Raw genomic sequence first — 20,212 nt, 5'->3', positions numbered from 1 at the left:
AACAGTAAAAACATCACACTCCCACGAAACTTCCATAAAGATGAGATTTCTTGAATTAAAATTCTCCTCTCCGGTTCCTAAGTGATGTGCTGTATTGTTTCATTCATACCAGCAGGTGGCAATATAGCTACCTAGACTACCCTGGACGTAAGATAGGGTCTGTCAATGCTACAGAAGAAAGGAAAACACAGCAAACACCAGTTTAAGAGAGTGTAGTATTTTCAATATAAGAAGTCTCTTTTATCTGTTACAGATTCTCTAATAAATGATTGAATCACAAGTCACCATAATGCTCCTGCTACACTGAAACTTGCAAGATGTAGTGTCTTCACCAAGGTTGAGCTGTTCCATAGCGGAACAACCACACACTCCCTCTACATACCACATAACCTCTGGCTAGGCATCAGGTTGGTTCATGCTAATCAGAGGACTTTGTGGAAAAGCAGCGGTACACAGATAAAGTGATGGACTCTACTCCCACCAATACAGTGAAACATGTTTTTTCTCAAATTAAACTGAAAAACATTGTTCAGGAGACCTATATTAAATAGTTTTTTGTACATGTCCATGTATATTATTGATTTTATTGTTTTAATACAATACCATGTGATGCTGTCACAATACACTACTATAATTTGCCAAGATTTCTATACACTGTTATCATTTGCTGTATATTACTGTATTCTTTACCGTACAATGTGATGTTTATACAGAATGTTACAGTAAATACATTTCTAGGAAAACCAATGTATGTTATGAAAGAGAGCATTGAGCAGCAATGTTAACATTTTAATATTATTATTATTACAGTAAGCCAGCTGTTTTCAACATATATTTTGGAAAAACTATTGGGCTTGCTGGCTGGCAAATGAACAAATTTATGGGATATCAATCATTCATAACATTATAATGTAATGTAAAATATAATGTCTTCCCTAGCGCCATAGACTGATATAATGGCTCAGTGGGAATGACACTCATTCCATCAACCTAAAAGCTAATTTGATCATTAATATGAAAAATGTGTCTTTTGAAAAGGAACTTCCTTTAAGAAATATTTGATAGTGCATATTCATGAATCTTATAGCCAGCAAGTAGTGAAAAAGTGTCTAAACTAGTCAAACCCTACTGGATTTGCAGTATGATTGATGATGGATCATTTTCTATCTGCCAACACATAAAGTTGAGGCCGAATGATAATAACCCACTTGAGCTCAATGTGGAAGTACTATTCACTCCCTTCCAAATCAGCAAAAAAGGCAGCATCTATTCTAAAAACAAACAAGGAAAAAACAAACAAAAGAGCTTCTTGAGAGCGTGTGCTGTGTCTTGGTCAATGAAACCAATAGATTGTTAATTTTGCTCAGCTCAATAAACAATAATACAAATAGTCTCTTCTCTGCCTTTTGTTCTGATTCATTCTCAATTCTTATTCAATCTTTTCAGCAACTATGGTTTAAAATCTCCTTGGTATGCAATAAACGCACTGTGTACTTCCCTTACACATTACAGTTTTGTGTTTTGTTTTCTTGACTGTAAATTATAAAGGAAAACCCCATATGGTAATTAATCAATGCAATTGGAACATATGCTGTTTTTTCAGAGTGATGCTGTATTATTACGCACCATAGACCATAATTTGTGTTTTGGTATGCTATACTCAAGGTGCTGTAAATGTTTTGACTTTGGCACTCTGCTAAACTAAGTAAGCCCTGAAATGTTAGTCCTTCATTCAACTGTATCATGAATCAGGCTGTTGAAACACCTAACAGTAACTTCCCAGTAATTTGTTATTTAATCTGTTTATTTTATTTCACAACAGAGGAATGAATGAATAAATAAATAAATAAATAAATAACAGAAGAACAAGCAGAACGTCACAAAAATACATATAATTGCGAAAAAGGACTTGCCCGAGTCCTCCGGCTCCACTGGGGGGCGCTAGTGTTTTTCTCCCAGCTCTGAATCTCTATTTCAAACACATTTCCTGGTACTGCTCCTCACAACAGGAAGCAGCTCGATTACGTCTTTGTGTGTTGCCGAAGATGGCTTTTGTTTTATGTGTAGAAGCTGTACCCTTTTAGGAAAATGTTTGTGTAGATCCTTCCACAACAAAAGCCTCTGAAACCAGGTTAAAGCGATAATGCACCTCTTTGACTAGGCCTGTGTGCTGGTAATTGCAGCGCAATGTGTAAAGCGCGGCGGTAGTTCAATAGCTGTTCAGTTCATTCTCTCAAGTTTAATGCAGAGGTAAGAAAACCATCCCTTAGTGAAATGGAGATGATTTGATGTGGTTACTATACTATACTATCTTAAGGGGGAAAACATCAACAACATAAACGGTGTATGTGATTAGATTGGTAGGGAATTGTATTCCATCTCCGGCCAGGTAAATATCACCTGCGAGAAGTCAATGTTGATCATGGTATATTGTGATTATGTAGTTAGTTAACCCACATAATACATATATCGTATATTGTGGGGTTTGTGTGGCTTTTGCAAATGAAATAACAACCGCATTTGGTCATAGCTGCAATATTAATAACCAACAATACCGCAGCAGGTTTAGGTGTGCAAAAGCTTGCTGATGGTTGTGTTACACTGACTAGTTATGTATCTTTAGCCAGAGGATTGTTGAAATCGCTTTGCAATGGTTTCCAGTTGAAACCCCCCGATTTCATTGTTTGGTTGGGTTAGTTGGCAATAGTGTAACCTTGGGGATCGTGCAAGGTGAAGTAGTTAGCAAGCACCCAGGGCTGCTGGGTTCACTGCCGATGCATTGCGAGTTTACTTTGCAACAGTACATTGATGTCCAACCGCAGCACATCTGTTTCATTTTTCAGTCTTATTTGGGCGCCAAGACGGACCAACGCCGTAGAAAGGAGGCATGAAGTAGGTGTGCTGGGTGCCGGGACACGGATTGTAGCTTCATCGGCCCTGTATTGTGTGTGGATGAATGTGTCTGTTTCTCTGATCTGAACTGCAAGCGCCATCACCACTGCGCCACCAGCCTCGAGAAGCGCCGGTTGCAGTTTAAGCACAATCATCCAGGAGCTGAGCTGAGCTGAGCTGAAGACAACACGGGTAAAACAGCTTCAGCTGGCACAAAATTGCATCAGTGATAAGTAAATTGCAGGCTGTTTCCAGTATACAAGTCCCTTTTCCATAAGTTCTCCTTAAGGTTTGTCATGTTTTGAATTCCTTCCATGAATAAGTGAATCCATTATAGTCCAGGCCTTTCAGATAATGTGCTGTAAGTGACATGCCCCATTATACAGTAGTAATCCAGGGATGTGGGCATGACAAGGGGGTGTGATGAGACAAACTTCTGACAATGGATGTTTGCCCCTGCAGGATATCGTGGCGAGTCGTGGCATGCATCTCTGAAGAGCCGAGCATCACCTTTCCTAATGGAACCTGACAATGATGTTGCTCTGGACATTATCATTACCAACGTGGTGGCTGTGTTTAGGACAAGGTGCCATTTAAACCTCCGAACAATTGCGCTGGAGGGAACCAATGTCATTTACAAACCAGAGGTAGGGGTAAGTGTCTCGCTTCCTGACATTGTAGCCTGGTCATGAAGTTAAGCTATTATTAAATATATGTTGACCCAACAGGCTTGTTTTCTGATCTCCCTTAAGAGTTTCCTTTTGTATAATTCAACTCTTGTTGCACTTGTTGTTTTTAATAGTACTGTGCCAATCACTTAACAGGAAAAAAAAAAAGCTAGTGAAATGTGCCTTAGCAGGTTGCATTAGTGTTATCTGCAGTACCAAAGTACCCTCACACATTCATTAAATTCTTCTACAAAAGCTGAAGCTCTTTTCATGGAGAACTGAGCATTTTCTTAACTGTCCGTATGGATCCAGGCCGACGTTTCGACTGAGGTACTCCTTGCGTTTCATGTGATGCATCAATGCAAATCCAGTACTGATCGGTCAAAGGTTAAATGTTCCTCAGAGTAGAAGCCTGGTCTATTCCAAGGCTCGTGCATTGTTTCTGGACATGGAAACAGCCAATGTACAAGATTACATTTTAAATTCTCATGTACAATTCTCTTTAGAGCTACCAGTAGCAAAAATATTAAAATAACATTTTTTTAAATGACAGATATCTTAATTTCATATTCTTATTAATATAGTTAATCAGAATAAACACAATTGAGTACATGAGCCTACAATGCAGCAAGCTTTCTTCCAATAAAAACCTGCACAAATAGAGAAACTAGGGCTTCAGTACTTGCATTCGCCACTCGAGGTCACACTTCCCAACGATAATACTGATGCATCAAGTAATGGGCTCTGTATGTATGCATGAATGAATTTTTATTTAAAAAATCTAAAGTGTATTACTTGACTAATAAATATATATATATATATATATATATACGATGTAGTATTTTAATAGCAAGGGATCAAAAGTACTTGAATGACTTCTAAAATAAGTCTAAAGAAAGTGATTCTACTGGAAAATAAGTCCTAAAGTTGTCAATTTCACCAAGAGAACATTAAATGGTATAGTTGTAGTATCCAGTATGTACTGCATGTTGTCAAGTCTCCAACACAGTTTAAAATAAAGGTGCATTTCATGGTGGTAAGAGAAAAGTACAGCTCTGGGATAATACCGGACTAAAACAAGATGGTTCAGTTTCAAAACTTGACTAAAAAGCTCATCAGCAGGCAAAATTTAGTAGACCATGTGTAGACCATCGGCTATATGTAGAGTAACTTGAAGTCTACAGACTACTTTGCACTGGATTTTGTGCCTTCATCTATATTAATTCAATCTATTATTTTCAGATAATCCAATGTGGAAAATTATATGTATTGCCAGTTATAGTTGTAATTTTTGTTTCTGAAACCACAACCATTAAAAATAAATAATAGAAATTGGTAGTTTGGACTTTTCCAAGAGTACAGCTTATCTGTGAAAAGTTACCCTGAGTGTGCCTCATAAAATACTTTGAATATTATTTTCTAACCTGACATTTCTGGGACAGCTTTCAAGAGCTCAGTTGTTCTGAGTTTTATATTTATGTATGCAAAGGCATTTGAGTTTTGTCCGTTGTGTTTTTCCTTTCCATCTGCATTTAGCCTAACAACAAATAGAAAGGAAATCACGCACTGAAACAACCCTGTAGTTTCTGCAATCAGTCTTAATTTTTGGAATTCACATCATGTATTATTGACTCCCTGAAGAATTCCACGAAAACATATTGGCAGTTCTACAGTATGTCAGAAGCATATTTAAACACTTTTCTGCTTTTTTTCACCAACCCCTTTACAATGAATAAGGGTGAAGTTGTTAATGGGGTAGAACCAAGTACTTCTAGTTACATTTTTAAATACATTTTCAGTTGTTTGTAATTTTAAATTTAACAGTTTTCATAATTTATAAAAAAACATTGTTTGCCTTATGTTCTAAACAGATATGGTTGGGGAGACAACCTTTATTTGTTTCTAGTACTTTATAATGAGACAGTTACATTTAATTCCCATCCTTGATTATAACTGCATTATCTGTTTCACTTAACTATACTGTATATATGTATATTCCTAAATATGTTTTTCTTCTCAACAGAAAGTTCTAATGAAGCTAAGAAAGCCCAGAATTACAGCTTCAATATGGTCCTCAGGAAAAATAATTTGCACAGGAGCTACTAGGTAATAGGTTATTTTATGAGCACTATATGATATGAAATAAGCTTATTGAATTCTTCCATTGTACATTTTGAATGTTTATTCTTTCTTTGTCATGTGTGTTCTATCTACCCTGGCTTACAGTATTTATAAACACAATATCAGTTACCATATTCATGGCTAATTGCTTAACCGCTGAACACTGTGAAACCTCTACACCCCCTACCCAGAAAGGGGAAAACATTTGAATGGCAAATGTTAGGTGTAGCTCAAGCAAATATTATGAAAACCTGTATTAAGGCTCCATCCTGGCTTGCCCAAGCTGCATTAGATAATGAATTTTCACTGGTATTTTACTATTTTAAGGTCAATAGGAAGATGGAGATATTAACCCTGAAATAAAAATGTGAAATGTGGTATTCTGTTAACTTAGATACTTGTTTTGCCTTTCTGACAAATATGTAGATAAAACTAAACAAGAAAATGCAAGGCAGAAGGTAGTGCAGTCTTACTGGCATTTGATTTCACTTTCTAATATATTAAAAAATATTTAATATGTATAATTTATTAATTTGCAGTGAAGAAGAAGCTAAAATTGGTGCCAGAAGATTAGCGCGTTGCCTACAAAAACTAGGTTTTAAGGTAGGTCACATTCTTCCCTTAAAGTGCTAAATGATCTAAACTGATTACTCAAATTGTGAAAGTCAATCTCCTGCCTTTAAAGATGCTAGAGTTATAGAGTAACAATGTGCCAGAGTCCACCACTGATTTAATCCATTTCTTAAATTAATGATGTTTCATCAGCTTTACTTGGGGGTAGCCTTGCACTTACATTTTGCACAACTGAAATAGTGTAGTTGTTTTTTTCTTATAGACTACTGTACCTCTAGATTTCTACTCCAGATTAAAACATACATGCATCAATATATTTAAAGTTAGTTTAGCCTCCTTGCATTTTAATATATCATATGATAAGCATATTGAAGAAAATAATGCAAATCATTGTATTGTGCAACAATATTGTTGGTTTCATTTGATAAAATAAGAGCTTTTTTGTTTTTTTATATTTCTCATTAGGTGAAATTCACAGAATTTAAGGTTGTCAATGTTCTGGCTGTATGCACAATGCCCTTTGAAATCCGACTTCCAGAGTTTACAAAGAAAAATAGACCCATTGCCAGGTAACGTTTGGAATTGTTCTCATTCTTATTGTCAAACATTTTGAGTGGAATTTAAATTAGTAAATAATTATCTGTGTATTTCAGCTATGAACCAGAATTGCACCCTGCAGCATCATATAGGATTAAAAATCTCAAAGCTACACTACAGATCTTCTCCACAGGCAGCGTCACAGTAACGGGTAATGTGCTTTCCATTGTGGGTACATATTTGTGCTGGGATTAACTAACTGTACTATTAAGATATTGTATAGAATTTATAAATATTAGGAACCTCATGATAGTGAAAGATCTGCCAATGCAGAATATTTATAAACTTGATTATCAAACTGAACTTGACACTTTTGGTTGTAATGCAGAATATTGAAAGGTAACCTGAATAGTAATAAAACTACATTTTACAGAAATCTGATATTTTTTGCCACTTTGTCATGTTTCAGAAAATATATTTGACACAACACCCTGTTTATTAAGCAAGTCTGACCAAAACTTTTTTAATCTTTTGACAATAGATGAAACCAATAAAATCCACTTCATGATGGTATATAACTTTACAAATGTAGAGGAAATTCACCTTCATTTGAAATGTGGTGATTCATTTAGTTCGATCAAATTTCACAATGTGTCAAACTGAGTCATCTGAGATTCATCTGAGAATTGATTGAACATCGGCTGTTTAAATCTTTAACTGCTGCTGTTTATTTCAGCTTCAGAAAATAATCACTTAAAGACTTGGCTATGACTTTTTTTTTTTTTCCATAGGATAAATCCAAATGTACTCTTTAATGTTTAACAGGGTGTTGTGCATTGCCGCCCGATAAGAGTGTTGCTCACGTGCCTCTTGGCCTAAGAATATCCTTCCTGATTCAGATATAAGGCATATTTTCATTAGTTATTGATTGATATTTAGGGATCATACTGTAGTAATTGCTTAACTTTTTTTTTCTTTTTTCCTCCCAGCTCCAAATGTACAGTTGGTCGCCACTGCTGTTGAACAGGCCTATCCTCTGTTGTTTGAAAGCAGAAAAACAATCCGATAAAATTGAGAAATGTTGGTTTTAAAATGAAAGCACCTTATTCATCGATACATTTTCAGAATTAAAGTCAGGCTCATACCTTAAAATGTCAAGTGTCAGTAAGGCACATTGTTTTTACCCGATTTTCAATAATACCTTTCATTAAGAATACTCTATTGTTCAGTGTTAACATGATACAGAGCTCCTGCTTACAAGATGTTGTCCTTCAAGTAATGTTTGTTCAGTAAGACTGAAATGTAATATAGTGCACTTCTCGGTCAAAACAGCCACATTCTGTATGTGAGCATGTGGATTTAATTTTAAGTCTTCAGATTTTGATGCATGAACACCAAAGAAAAACATGTTTTTAAATCACATTCTTAAACTCTCTGAGTACAGAGAAGCAATACACCAACAGACCTACATATTTGAAGCAAGAATTTTAACTAGTATTTTTCAAATAAATCTGAGACATCTCTCCCTTGCATTTAAACGATGCTATCACTCAAAAACAAAAAAGAGTTACACTTAATGTTTATGCAAGATCAGTGTGAATAGTCTTTATGGTATAGTTATCAAAATAAAACCTGACTGAATAACTGAGTATTTCCATGAGTAACTGTTGCTAACCTGTTATCAGCATCTTGACATGAACATTTGAGTTGCATTATGAAGGAAATGTTTTCAGTATGTTTATGACTTTTGTATTTTGTACAATAAAATGGAAGATAAAATATTGTTATGGAAGTACATTTTTATATCATTTCACGTTCCTCAATTTCCCTCTAATCAAATATATCATATCTACCATCCTACATATACGGTGCCTTGCAAAAGTATTTTAAGTTTTCACATCGACACAATCTGCTCCCAACTGGTGAAGCTAAAAAAAGTACTGATATGTAAATAAGTTAGACTTTCAAAGGAAATTAGAACATTCTCAATTACATAAATATTCAGCTTCTTTGCTATAGCAACCCTTAATCAGTTCAGGTGCAAAAGATTTGTTTGAAAGGTTGCACAATTAGCGTTATGGTTTCGGTATAAACAAAGTGGTTTAACTTGACTTCAGAGTTAATTTAAGCCACAACTTGCATAGTAATATGACAAACCAACCATGAAGACGAGTAGTTTTCTAAACAAGTCAAGGAAAAAGTGGTAGAGAAACACCAATTAGGAGAATATTAAAATACAATGTCAAAGTCACTGAATACAGTGTGCACTATCAGTAAGACGTGTGTTCACATCACCCAATAACTACCCAGATCAGGCTGCCTTTCCAAACTGAGCAGTCAGGCAAGTAGGAAACTTCAGGGATGCCACTGTGCAGTCATCAGAAAGTTCTATGAGATGGGAGTCTGTTCATACATCCATATTATCCCATTCCCAAAAAGAAGTGGGATTAATAACTGAATTGCAGGAGTAAACTGCCCCATTCCAACTATCCACTTTGAATAAACAATAAATACTGTTGTCTAATGTGCACCCCTAGTGTCCGTTGTTTTGAAACCCACCTCCTCTGTAGTTCCAGCCTCTGTAGCAGCTCATTCCCGTTAGCGGGGGGGGGGGATTGGGGGGTGCCACGAGCGACGAACCAGCCCATTCTACAAGGCTGTCGTTCAGTGAAAAAAGCCAAAAGCTTTATTTAACCAATGGCTCACAGTAAATGCTAGATTGGGGCTGTAAACTACTGAAACTGGCCTGTGTGAGTGAGTGGCAAGACAGCAGACATATCTGCAAAAGTCATATCTCATATGAGGTTTGTGACAAAGGGTGTAAATCATGCAGACATTGCAGAAGGTTCTGTAGTAACGAGACAAATTCAAATATAATATCTGGCATAAACCCAACATGGCACATCACCCAGTCAACACCATCCTACCTTTCAAGCATGGTGGTGGCAGCATCATGTTATGGGGCTGCTTCTCATCAGCAGGGACTGGGAATCTTATTAGGATTGAGGGGGATATGGGTGGTGTAGACAACAGGTGAATCCTAGAGGAAACCCTGCTTGAGTCAGCCAAGAATGTTGAAAAATAAAATTTCAGCAGGACAATAACACAGCCACACTGGAATGGTTTAAATGCATGGCATGAAGTTTGCAGTTCATTAACCACCCACAACAAACTTGTCAGAACTGGAGGAATTATGCAAGGAGGGATGGGTAAACATTACATCTTTCCAAAAAGACTTGCAGCAGGCAAAGTTGCATCTGCCAAGTACTGATATATATACCCCCAAAATAAACAACCCAAAATGTCAGATATGTATTTATTGCAGGATGGAGTGTCACCATTGGCATTTATACTAGATTGAGTAATTTCATTTCATTGTAGTCTATGGGGATATCTGATACAGTGCAACAAGGAATTCTTTCAAAAATTATGCTAAATCCCTTTGGAAATAAATCTGACACATCTTCCATTCACAGCAGCTGCTACACTGTGTCATTTGTGTGATGACCCTCTCCCTGAGTCTGGCTGGTCTAAAATGGTCTACCTAAGCTACTCAAACATTTACTCACACCACCATTGATTTCACACATAAACAATACACAATATGCATTGCACACTCAACATTTCTTCCTAGGGGAACATAAAAAACAACAACTAATAAACAGTATATAACCATTAGGTTGGTACATTGTTAGAGACAAGAAAGGATGAATCTCCCTTCACAGGTCAGCTTATTTTAAACATGAACGAATACAAATTTCTGTCTTCACACACACACACATATATCTATATATCTATATATCTATATATATATATTTAAGTGAAATTTCCCAAAACAAATTGAGGTAAAAGTGGTTAATCAATTATCACATTTAATCTTTGAGGTTTCAGTTTTAGGCTTTGTCCAATAGCATCTGTCTTCAGAGTTGTTCCTGAAAAACAAAACAAAAAACGCCTGAATACACTATGGTGGAACTTAATTTAAACACCAATAATACATCTCAGGAATAACTGTTCATTAAAATAATAAATGTGTACATTCCATAAAGTTTTTTATTATCTTATCATACAAAAGTATTTAATCAGTGAATTCCCTATAACCGAATTATTTACTGTGGGGTTTTAAATTCAGTCTGTTCATCATATTAATGGCTTAATTACTGAGTATTTCTGTAAGTACTTTGGTAATTTCAACCTCAATGAATCAGTGTGAAGATGTGAAAATGCATGATCACATCTGCCAGCAACTGACAAATGATAAGGACATGAGTAAATTAAGTGGCACAATTGCAGACAATTGCAGGTTGTCAATAATGTCTATTTTTAGTCAAATTGACAGTCTGGCTTATTAATTCATTATTTGATGGAGAGGGAACTTTGTTCTTAAATAAGAAGCTGAAATATCTTGGATTTTCTATCCTTTGTGTCAAAAGTGTATTAGTGTTTAGTGTTTTTATTAGCTCTGATACACAGTTTAAAAAGCCAAGTCCCTAGTGATATTCTACTGGAAATCAGAATTCTTGTCTATGAAATAAAATGTATTAACCATCATGTTTTTCCAGCTTGATTATTTTGCAAAAAGAACCTTCTTTTGCCTTTGGGAAAACTATGGTCAAACTTCCCATTCCATACTAAATTAGTAACATGTTGAACTACTTGACAACTTGCCCACAGGAAAAATCAGGCCTACTATGTTGTAAAAACAGAAGTCTTACTTTTTGGCAAGTTTCTTTGATATTTCTTCCAGCGATTGTCCCTTCGTCTCTGGTATGCACAAAACCACAAAAACCAGAAGTGCAAAGCTCATCGCTGCATACGTGAATATTACATTTGCGAGTCCAATTTTTTCTGAAAAGAAAAACAAATTACAGAAGCAGGGCCAAATTTTAAATGTTAAATTTTCTTCACAGTAAAATTTGATGGGAAAACTATAATGGACAACATAATTTATACATATCTTCTAAAATACAAGGACTGTGAATATAAAGACAATTCTAAAAGTAACAGTTCAAAGATGAAGCATTATGTTGTTGCATTACATTCCTTTGATTAGTCTGCCAAAGTATAGAATTGCAATTTCCACAAAATTATTATTATTACTAATGTTTAAAATGTTGATGTGAAGCCCAAATGTAATTAACAAAATACATATTCAAACAGGTTGCCTGAAAGAGCTCAAACAGCTAAGTGACATGGAATGAACATGGTAGACAAAATACAAACAATTAGCATGTTTTTCCTATCTAATTATTATTATTACACATAATTACATGATTTAATTGATTTAATTATACCAAGTGTATATTGTTTTTCTGCTTGGTAATGTAAGCCTTTTTGTATATGTGGCTAAACATATACAACTATACTATACACACTACATGCCAAAAGCTATAAATATGTACAGGCATAAGGGGATCTGGATGATAAAGTTGTTGGTTCTTCCCTCTCCTCCCTGGATTATGATTATGATGAGTATTTTTGTGGCCAAACAGGCACCTCTCTAAAAATAAATTATAGACACTACTGATACAATTTTATCTGGTTATATTAATGTTAAAGTAAGATTTTTTTTTTTTTTGTGGCTTAAAGTGAACATTATTTGTTGAAATGGCCTAGTTTTTGGCGACACTGTAGAACATGTAATTTAGATGTAAAATTCCTTACCTGTTACAGTCAGAAATGTCATTGAAATGATCAGGTTGATACCCCAGTTTATTACAGCAGTTGCAGACATTGCCTTGCCTCTGATCCCCATTGGAAATATTTCACTCAGAACCACCCACACCACTTGAAAATAAACAAAGAACAAGTGAGATTATACGAGCCGGAAACTTGAATAAACGACAACATTGTGACCTACATCTATAGCATGGTAAAATGGATTCCCATTCATTTCAATTGAGTTTCATGATCTACTTTAAATAGCTCGGCTAACCAGACATCAGATTTGGGAAAGTAGGTCACTGTGAATTTCAATACCACTCCCACGATGTGTACTGTGAACTACATTCATGGAAGGTTTTCTCAAATGATTAAATACAGCTGAGTCAGCACTCATTTCAAAAGAGCACACCACTCAGTATGTGAGTCAAAAGAAAAATATTTTTAAAACACTTACTTGGACCAAGACTTATGGAAAATGCAGCAATGTAAACCAGCAGACTGACTAGGGAGAGCCACTTTAAAGTACCAGACACTTTTTTAATTTGTAAACCTGTGTTAGGAATCTTAGCAGGACTTTCTCCTGTTGTATTACTCCATCCATCATCATGCATCATCAGCCTGTTGCCTGAGGTGGGGTTTCTGAGTTCAGGTGTTGCGTTTACAGTCATTTTAAAGACCCCTTCTCCATTGATTGCAAAGTCTGTAGTTGCATTGTATATCCAGTGGGTTTGGTTTACACTGGCGTGATTCTGGCAGATGCTGATACAGTTCGTGTGGCTTTGGAAAGTCACGACCCCCAGAGTCGCCAGTGAAACTGTCATGGCAATGGACCCAATGCACAGGAACGTTTTGCTTCCCACGCGATCCACCAGCAAGACCGCCGGGATAGTGCTGGCCACTTTCACTGCTCCAATACCCGTAGATGCGAGAGTAGCTGCCTCGTTGCTGTGAAAGCCAACCGATTTCAGGATAGTGGATGCATAAAACAGCACATTGGGCTGCCCAGTAACTTGCTGAAAGAAGACCAGTAATACTCCGATCAGTAGCCTAGTCCTTATGTTGTCCTTCGACCTGAACAAGTCCGAAAAGCTGTATTGGCTTTCCTCTTTCAGAGCCGTCTGAATGCTCTTCAGTTCGTCCTCCACCGCAGAAGAAGCTCGCAGTCTTTTCAAAACATCACTAGCAGCTTCACTTTGACCCGTCTTGATCAAGAAACGGGGACTCACAGGCAGGAAAAACATGGTTATGGCTTGTAAAACTGCTGGTGGGATCACAATACAAAACATATATTTCCAGCCATTGGAAACAGAAGCAAAAGCATAACTGAAAACAAAACCTAAGAGGACCCCAATAACGACCATCAGTTCATACAGGGACACTAAAAGCCCCCTTTTATTTTGTGGGGCGATTTCTGCAAGGTAGAGGCATGATGCAATCCCTGATAGTGCTATGGCTATTCCCACCATGACGCGACCAATGATGAGTGCTATGTAGGAGACGACGCATGTCATGATTATGTTTCCAAGTATGATAATGAAGGCAGTTACAATAATAGAAAACTTTCTCCCATATGTGTCCAGTAAGAATCCCCCGCCAAGTGAAAGTAATAGGGCACCAAATAAAAGAGCACTAACCACCATTTCTTGTCTCTGACATGTGAGGGATAATACTTCCTGTAACTGCAGCAAAGCCCCAGATATCACTCCCATTTCATAGCCGAATATGAATCCACTGATAGCAGCAACTACTGAGGCCAGAAGGATGAGCGTGCCACATCCTATAAAAAAAAAAAAAAAAAGTTAAATGAAAGACATGAAATATTAAGAAAGATCCTTCCTGCAGCTGTGTCCTTTCGGCAACCTTCCCCAGTCTAGAGCCAAAATGTTCAGATGTTGTCATGAATTAGTGGAAAATGCACAACCAAATGAGCAATGCTACTACAAGCATTCTTAAAGGATTGTGTTAGCTTTTCTTCACCAGGAGAAAGATATGTTTATGTTTTTTGAGGGAACAAAAGAGTGCTTCTCCCCATCTTGTAGAAAGCTGTACAATTTGTTCTGCACAACTAAAAACATGTGGGAGTTCATGGGGAGTCTTCTCTGGAAAGTTGTTTTTAACTCTTGTGACCAGGATTATTTCCTGTGGGGGTACAAATCAGCTCAGACCACTTTCCCAGCAATCTGCAGTCTATCATGTTCCTGTGTCCCAATGTTATTCATGTTTAGTCCCCCCCCATCCCAATTACTTTGAAGACTTAAGACACTAATATAAACATATGCAGTACAGTATAATGTTTATTGAAAGGTTATATAAAGGACACTACTGATCATTCCAGGATTACCTATTATTCCATGATTTCCTTTTGTCCATTAGGTTACACTAACACATTTTGAATTTACATTCATTATATATATAGGTAAGGCAGGGGGAGGAAATTACCGGGGGAACAGCTGAGCCGAATAAAACAAGAGGGCAACAGTACAGGTACTAAGGAGGTCTGGTGGACATGGTAAGGGAAATTAGGTTGTTGTCAGTATTCATGGTCATCTTCTAGTTCAGGTCTGTATTCAAACTGGGTCCTCAACACACAAGAAAGGGTTCAAATCCAGTAAATCAGAAAATACTTCAATCCAAATCTAAGCTCAACAGCACTCCGAACGCTGCAGTGCAATGTGTCTGAGGGTGTGTTGTTCGTTTATACAGTCCCTGGGCAATAAAGCAGCAGGTGTGCTCGCCTGTCTTTGCTAACAGGTGTCTGGTCAAACTCTGTTCCCCTGGGGGGTTTCTGTGGTTGCTTCTTATGTAGTGTACTTCACCCCATACTGTGTCACAATATAAATATAAATATATTTGCAAATCCAGCAAGACAAAATGTAGATGTGGAAAAGAGAAAAAACTATAGGGTTTTTTTTTTTTATGGATTACAATTGCAGCCAGATTTTATTTAAAATTAAAAACAGTCGAGCAAATATTGCACTGCTGTAAAAAGATGTGAAAGTTGTTTTGTAAAATTGCTCAAGCTAAGCTAGGGGAGACTTAACTTGAGGGCTTAAAAATATTGAATAGAATAATTAATGCTAATCACAGCAGTTATTTCAAGCTTAGTTTATCCAGACGAATGTGGGGACAAATGGAAAACTAGTTAGAGCAGAATGTCACAAGAAAATGTCCATTAACAAAGACGGGCTTATGTGTGGAATAACCAAGTAATTGTTTTCAGTCGATACATTATTATTATTATTATTATTATTATTATTATTATTATTATTATTATTATTATTTATTTGTTGGCAGAAGTCCTTATCCAGGGTGACTTACAAAATATAAGTGCAATACAAATTGCATCCTTTAACAAATTACCAATGTATGCCTAGATTGTGTATATTTGTGTGTGTTTTGACTGTTAGATACACCAGTATCATATGATGAACTCCACTACTGAAATGTAATTAAAGCAGCCATAAGTCCACTATATTACTAGGTCACATCTCCGTGCATTTTAAATGACCCCCAACCTCTTTAAGTATATATTAATCAGGCCATTAATACGATTCTAATCCCAACACAGGGGTTGAAAGGATTATTTAATAAACTCCAAGTCAGCATTGAAAATCCAAACTATACTGCTGAGCCAGAATATATTTTGAATGCTATTTGCTACCAGATAGTTAATGGAAAATTGCAGGACTTACCTTTCTTCTTGGCTTCCAGACATTTCTGGGGAAAAATCTCCAAAGTGCGATCTTTCGCAATAGGCTGGTATTCATAATTCACCTTACCACAGCCATCAGGGTCCATTCTTTTCTGCTAAAATAGTTGTTGAAAGGAAACAATAAACAAATGATCACATTCACTATAGATAACACCTTTAACAGCTAATCTAGAATGCCAGATTTATAAGACATGCTAAATTGACTATCCATTTCAAAGTCAAATTTAATAATGGATATGCTTTTTAACATTTTACCTGAATTGCTTTCAGAGGATTATTACCCGTATAAGTGCATTCTCAGAAAAAAGGGTGCACACAATTTCTAAAACCTGAACTACAAAATAAAAGCCTGAATAAATATGTGACAGGTAAGCCTGGCAATTGCTTGGGTAATTTGCTGCAGGTTATTTTAAACACGGTGCCTGAAAATGGATTTTAGAGTGAGTTACCATGGCAGAGGAAACACGATAATCAAAACATGTGAGAGTCTGTCAGAATATTCTGTATCGCCGAGGTTAAAATACATAGATGTGGTGATACATTTCGAATGCACAACAGTGAGATATATAAAGGTACTTTGCAAGGATACAATATATTGCATTATTCAACTTTATGCAGCAAGCTCAGGCAGACACTAGTTCCTCACATTAAAATGATCCTAAATACATAGACTTTTGTCACCCAACAGGTGTGATTGCTAAAAATAAACAAATTTACAATTATGAAAATTTAGCTTACTTTTGACAGGTGGGTTGACATTTTGATATAATCTGAGATATTGCTGTATATCAGTTAAACTTTCCAAGTGTCTCTCATGTAGCCTCATCCTGAAAAATATTACTGCCGTAGACAGATTTTCACTGATGGAACTGCAGTGCTTTAATAAATGTATCCAATGCCTTCTGGTGGAAATGTAACTAAACCTATTATACATAAGAAAGGAATAGATATCTCTTTATCGTAGACCTGTCATGTACATTTGTTCATATCTTAACTTCACAAGCAACAAACTGGAGAGCTTAATGAAGTTATATTAAAATATAATTTTCAAAACTGGCCACCAAATAAAAACCTAAATATCAAAATGCAGCTAAGGGATGAAGTGAAGCAATACAACGTGCAGCCAAGTTCTCCTTATTTGCATAGTTTCTGTGAACAACTTGTATGGGCTTTACAAGGCCTTTTGGTAAATGTTACTCACACACATGCTTTCTATTTACTGTCAGAGAGAGAGAGAGAGAGAGAGAGAGAGAGACGCTTATAACGTTTTACTTTCATTTTACCCTCTCCCTAGATACCCCCACAAAATCTTGTTTTACTAAGCAACTTTAATTTACATACATAACAACACTTTATCGTTTACTATCAAAGTGTATGGTTATAGCCTACATCATTTTCTCTCACATTGTCTTTACTAGTAATAACGTTCATGTTACACGTATTAAACGTGTCCATTGGCGTCATTTGCATAATTAACCGATCCCTTTAAACTGAATCCTGATTCTCACAATAATGAAGTACCGTGGATGTAGGCAAAACTATTTTCCACGTTAATTAAATGTTGATTAGCCATTAGCTGAACAACGTCATATACATTTTAAACAACTCATTCTTGATAACGTAACTGTTGAATGTATAGTTTTCTACAGGGTGCAAAAAGAAATGCAATTTGCATCCAAAGAGATTAACGTTTGCGATAATACAAAAGTGCGCATCTCTCGCAGGGTATTATTATCATATTCATATTGTCAGTGTGGGGAGGAGATGCTTTTCCATTTCCAAAAATAATACTATACATATAACAGACCTAACCTCACGTCATTTCAAACAATACAAGCAGTGCTCTACCATTACATCTCTGCCACTGATGTGTGATCTTGAACTGCTTCAGACCTCTATTTAATGTAACCATCCACTGTTTACAGTGCTTTGATTAATTACATTGCATTTGTGCCAAAGATGGGTTTAGCAAATCAATCGCAGTAACTGAAAACGATGCCACTTATCGCGCCACTGACGCGAGACAAACTATTAGCAACTGCAGGACTTTTTCTTACCTAAGACTTGTCTGTCGTTTGCAACACTAATAGTTACTTGTTAAGCATCGTCATCGCAGTTTAGACTTGTTGCACCTTCTTCTGCAGAACTTTTAGTTGTCCTTCAAAGCACATACAGGTTCCTTGTTTTTTAAGAGCTGTGCCGCAGACTCTCCGCCCACAGTATTACTGCACGTATAACAGTGCAACCTTGTTACATTCAGATTATTCAGTACTAATGCCAACCTTTAGTCGGCTCCAAAAACAGCCGACGTGACATTAGTTTAAATATGAACACAAATAAAATAACAAAAATGCTATACAGCGGCAAGACAGCTTCTAATTTTAGTTGCATCTATGGACAGAAGATTAGGTCTATATATGGTATGTAGGCCTTAGATTTTATGTTGACCCCAACACCATCCCCTTTCTTCATATTACCTTAACTCATATATACGTCTTAGATGTAATTTGATAGAGGCCGTTTTGTCCTATCTCCATATTAAAGCCTCAGATGTCAGTAAGATTACAGATGTCAGATTAATGACAATTCCAAAATGTATACTCATTGTACTTACATCATTTTTAAGAGACAAACTGAACGGTAATATATGTTTATAATTCCTTATCTTAAACAGTATTCAAAAGTGTCTGTATTTGTCAGGAATAAAGTCTAAATATAATCTTAGAAATTGAAAATTGAAATACTAAATTCCAAGCCATAGATTTCATACATAATACGATTTACCTCTTAGACAACCTGCAAATTAACATAAAGTACCTCATTTCCAAAGCAGGCCTTACATTAATCCACAGAATGTATCTCCATGGAAATGTTTTATGTACACATCAGGGCTCCACTTGAATTGGCTTGAACTCTTGTTAAACTGGTCACCAAGGGCACCAAGTCTTCCTTGGTCATTGTATCTCAAGTAAAGTTGTTGTATTGATTGTATAGGTATATTGAAAGCACTTACATACAGTACTTGCTCACAGAATTGTTTCAAGTTAGTCAATCTCTGTAGGAGAGAGATGTGAATCTATCTTTTACATAACCCTCAAACTTGTACTGTTATTCAAGCTAGGACATTTCTGCCACTTTTAAAATGGTTGTATGTCTCCAATTTCTGTATTAAAAAAGTCTAAAATATACACCGATCAGCCATAACATTATGACCACTGACAGGTGAAGTGAATAACACTGATATGATAATCGTGTTATCATGGCACCTGTCAGTGGGTGGGATATATTAGGCAGCAAGTGAACATTTTGTCCTCAAAGTTGGTGTGTTAGGAGCAGGAAAAAATGTCAAGCGTAAGGATCTGAGCGACTTTGACAAGGGCCAGATTGTGATGGTTAGACAACTCAGTCAGAGCATCTCCAAAACTGCAGCTCTTGTGGGGTGTTCCCGGTCTGCAGTGGTCAGTACCTATCAAAAGTGGTCCAAGGATGGAAAAGCAGTGAACCGGCGACAGGGTCATGGGTGGCCAAGGCTCATTGATGCACGTGGGGAGTGAAGGCTGTCCCGTGTGGTCTGATCCAACAGACGAGCTACTGTAGCTCAAATTGCTGAAAAAGTTCATGCTGGTTCTGATAGAAAGGTGTCAGAACACACAGTGCATCGCAGTTTGTTGCGTATGGGGCTGCGTAGCCGCAAACCAGTCAGGGTGCCCATGCTGACCCCTGTCCACTGCCGAAAGCGCCTACAATGGGCACGTGAGCATCAGAACTGGACCACGGAGCAATGGAAGAAGGTGGCCTGGTCTGATGAATCACGAGTTCAAGGTGTTGACTTGGCCTCCAAATTCCCCAGATCTCAATCCAAACGAGCATCTGTGGGATGTGCTGGACAAACAAGTCCGATCCATGGAGGCTCCACCTCGCAACTTACAGGACTTAAAGGATCTGCTGCTAACGCCTTGGTGCCAGATACCACAGCACACCTTCAGAGGTCTAGTGGAGTCCATGCCTCGACAGGTCAGGGCTGTTTTGGTGGCAAAAGGGGGAC

At 36.8% G+C, this 20,212-nt stretch overlaps 2 protein-coding genes across 5 annotated transcripts; one reads left to right on the top strand and one right to left on the bottom strand.

The window, feature by feature from the left end:
- Positions 1-1,988: 1,988 nt before the first annotated feature.
- tbpl1 (TBP-like 1) lies at positions 1,989-8,574 on the top strand. 3 transcript variants are annotated; one of them, XM_066700192.1, is made up of 8 exons: positions 1,989-2,250; positions 2,844-3,181; positions 3,355-3,545; positions 5,584-5,666; positions 6,221-6,284; positions 6,720-6,823; positions 6,908-7,002; positions 7,781-8,574. In XM_066700192.1, the coding sequence occupies exons 3-8, from the start codon at positions 3,411-3,413 to the stop codon at positions 7,858-7,860; spliced, it is 561 nt and encodes a 186-aa protein (XP_066556289.1). In that variant the 5' UTR covers positions 1,989-2,250; positions 2,844-3,181; positions 3,355-3,410; the 3' UTR covers positions 7,861-8,574. The 3 variants fall into 3 exon arrangements, with proteins under 3 accessions (XP_066556289.1, XP_066556293.1, XP_066556284.1); XM_066700196.1 differs by having other exon boundaries at positions 1,992-2,250; positions 2,844-3,084; positions 3,355-3,539; XM_066700187.1 differs by having other exon boundaries at positions 1,992-2,250; positions 2,844-3,084.
- Positions 8,575-10,093: 1,519 nt separating this feature from the next.
- slc2a12 (solute carrier family 2 member 12) lies at positions 10,094-18,399 on the bottom strand. Of its 2 annotated transcripts, none has more exons than XM_066700170.1 (6): positions 18,225-18,399; positions 16,148-16,262; positions 12,910-14,232; positions 12,456-12,578; positions 11,507-11,639; positions 10,094-10,723 (listed from the first exon to the last, which is right to left on the bottom strand). In XM_066700170.1, the coding sequence occupies exons 2-6, from the start codon at positions 16,251-16,253 to the stop codon at positions 10,651-10,653; spliced, it is 1,758 nt and encodes a 585-aa protein (XP_066556267.1). In that variant the 5' UTR covers positions 16,254-16,262; positions 18,225-18,399; the 3' UTR covers positions 10,094-10,650. The 2 variants fall into 2 exon arrangements, with proteins under 2 accessions (XP_066556267.1, XP_066556275.1); XM_066700178.1 differs by having other exon boundaries at positions 16,148-16,259.
- Positions 18,400-20,212: the final 1,813 nt, after the last annotated feature.

Source organism: Amia ocellicauda, chromosome 1 (assembly GCF_036373705.1).
Source record: "Amia ocellicauda isolate fAmiCal2 chromosome 1, fAmiCal2.hap1, whole genome shotgun sequence".
In the NCBI taxonomy this organism is placed as follows: Eukaryota; Metazoa; Chordata; class Actinopteri; order Amiiformes; family Amiidae; genus Amia; species Amia ocellicauda.
Note: the sequence above shows the minus strand (reverse complement) of the source record. Positions and strands in the feature narration are given on the sequence as shown.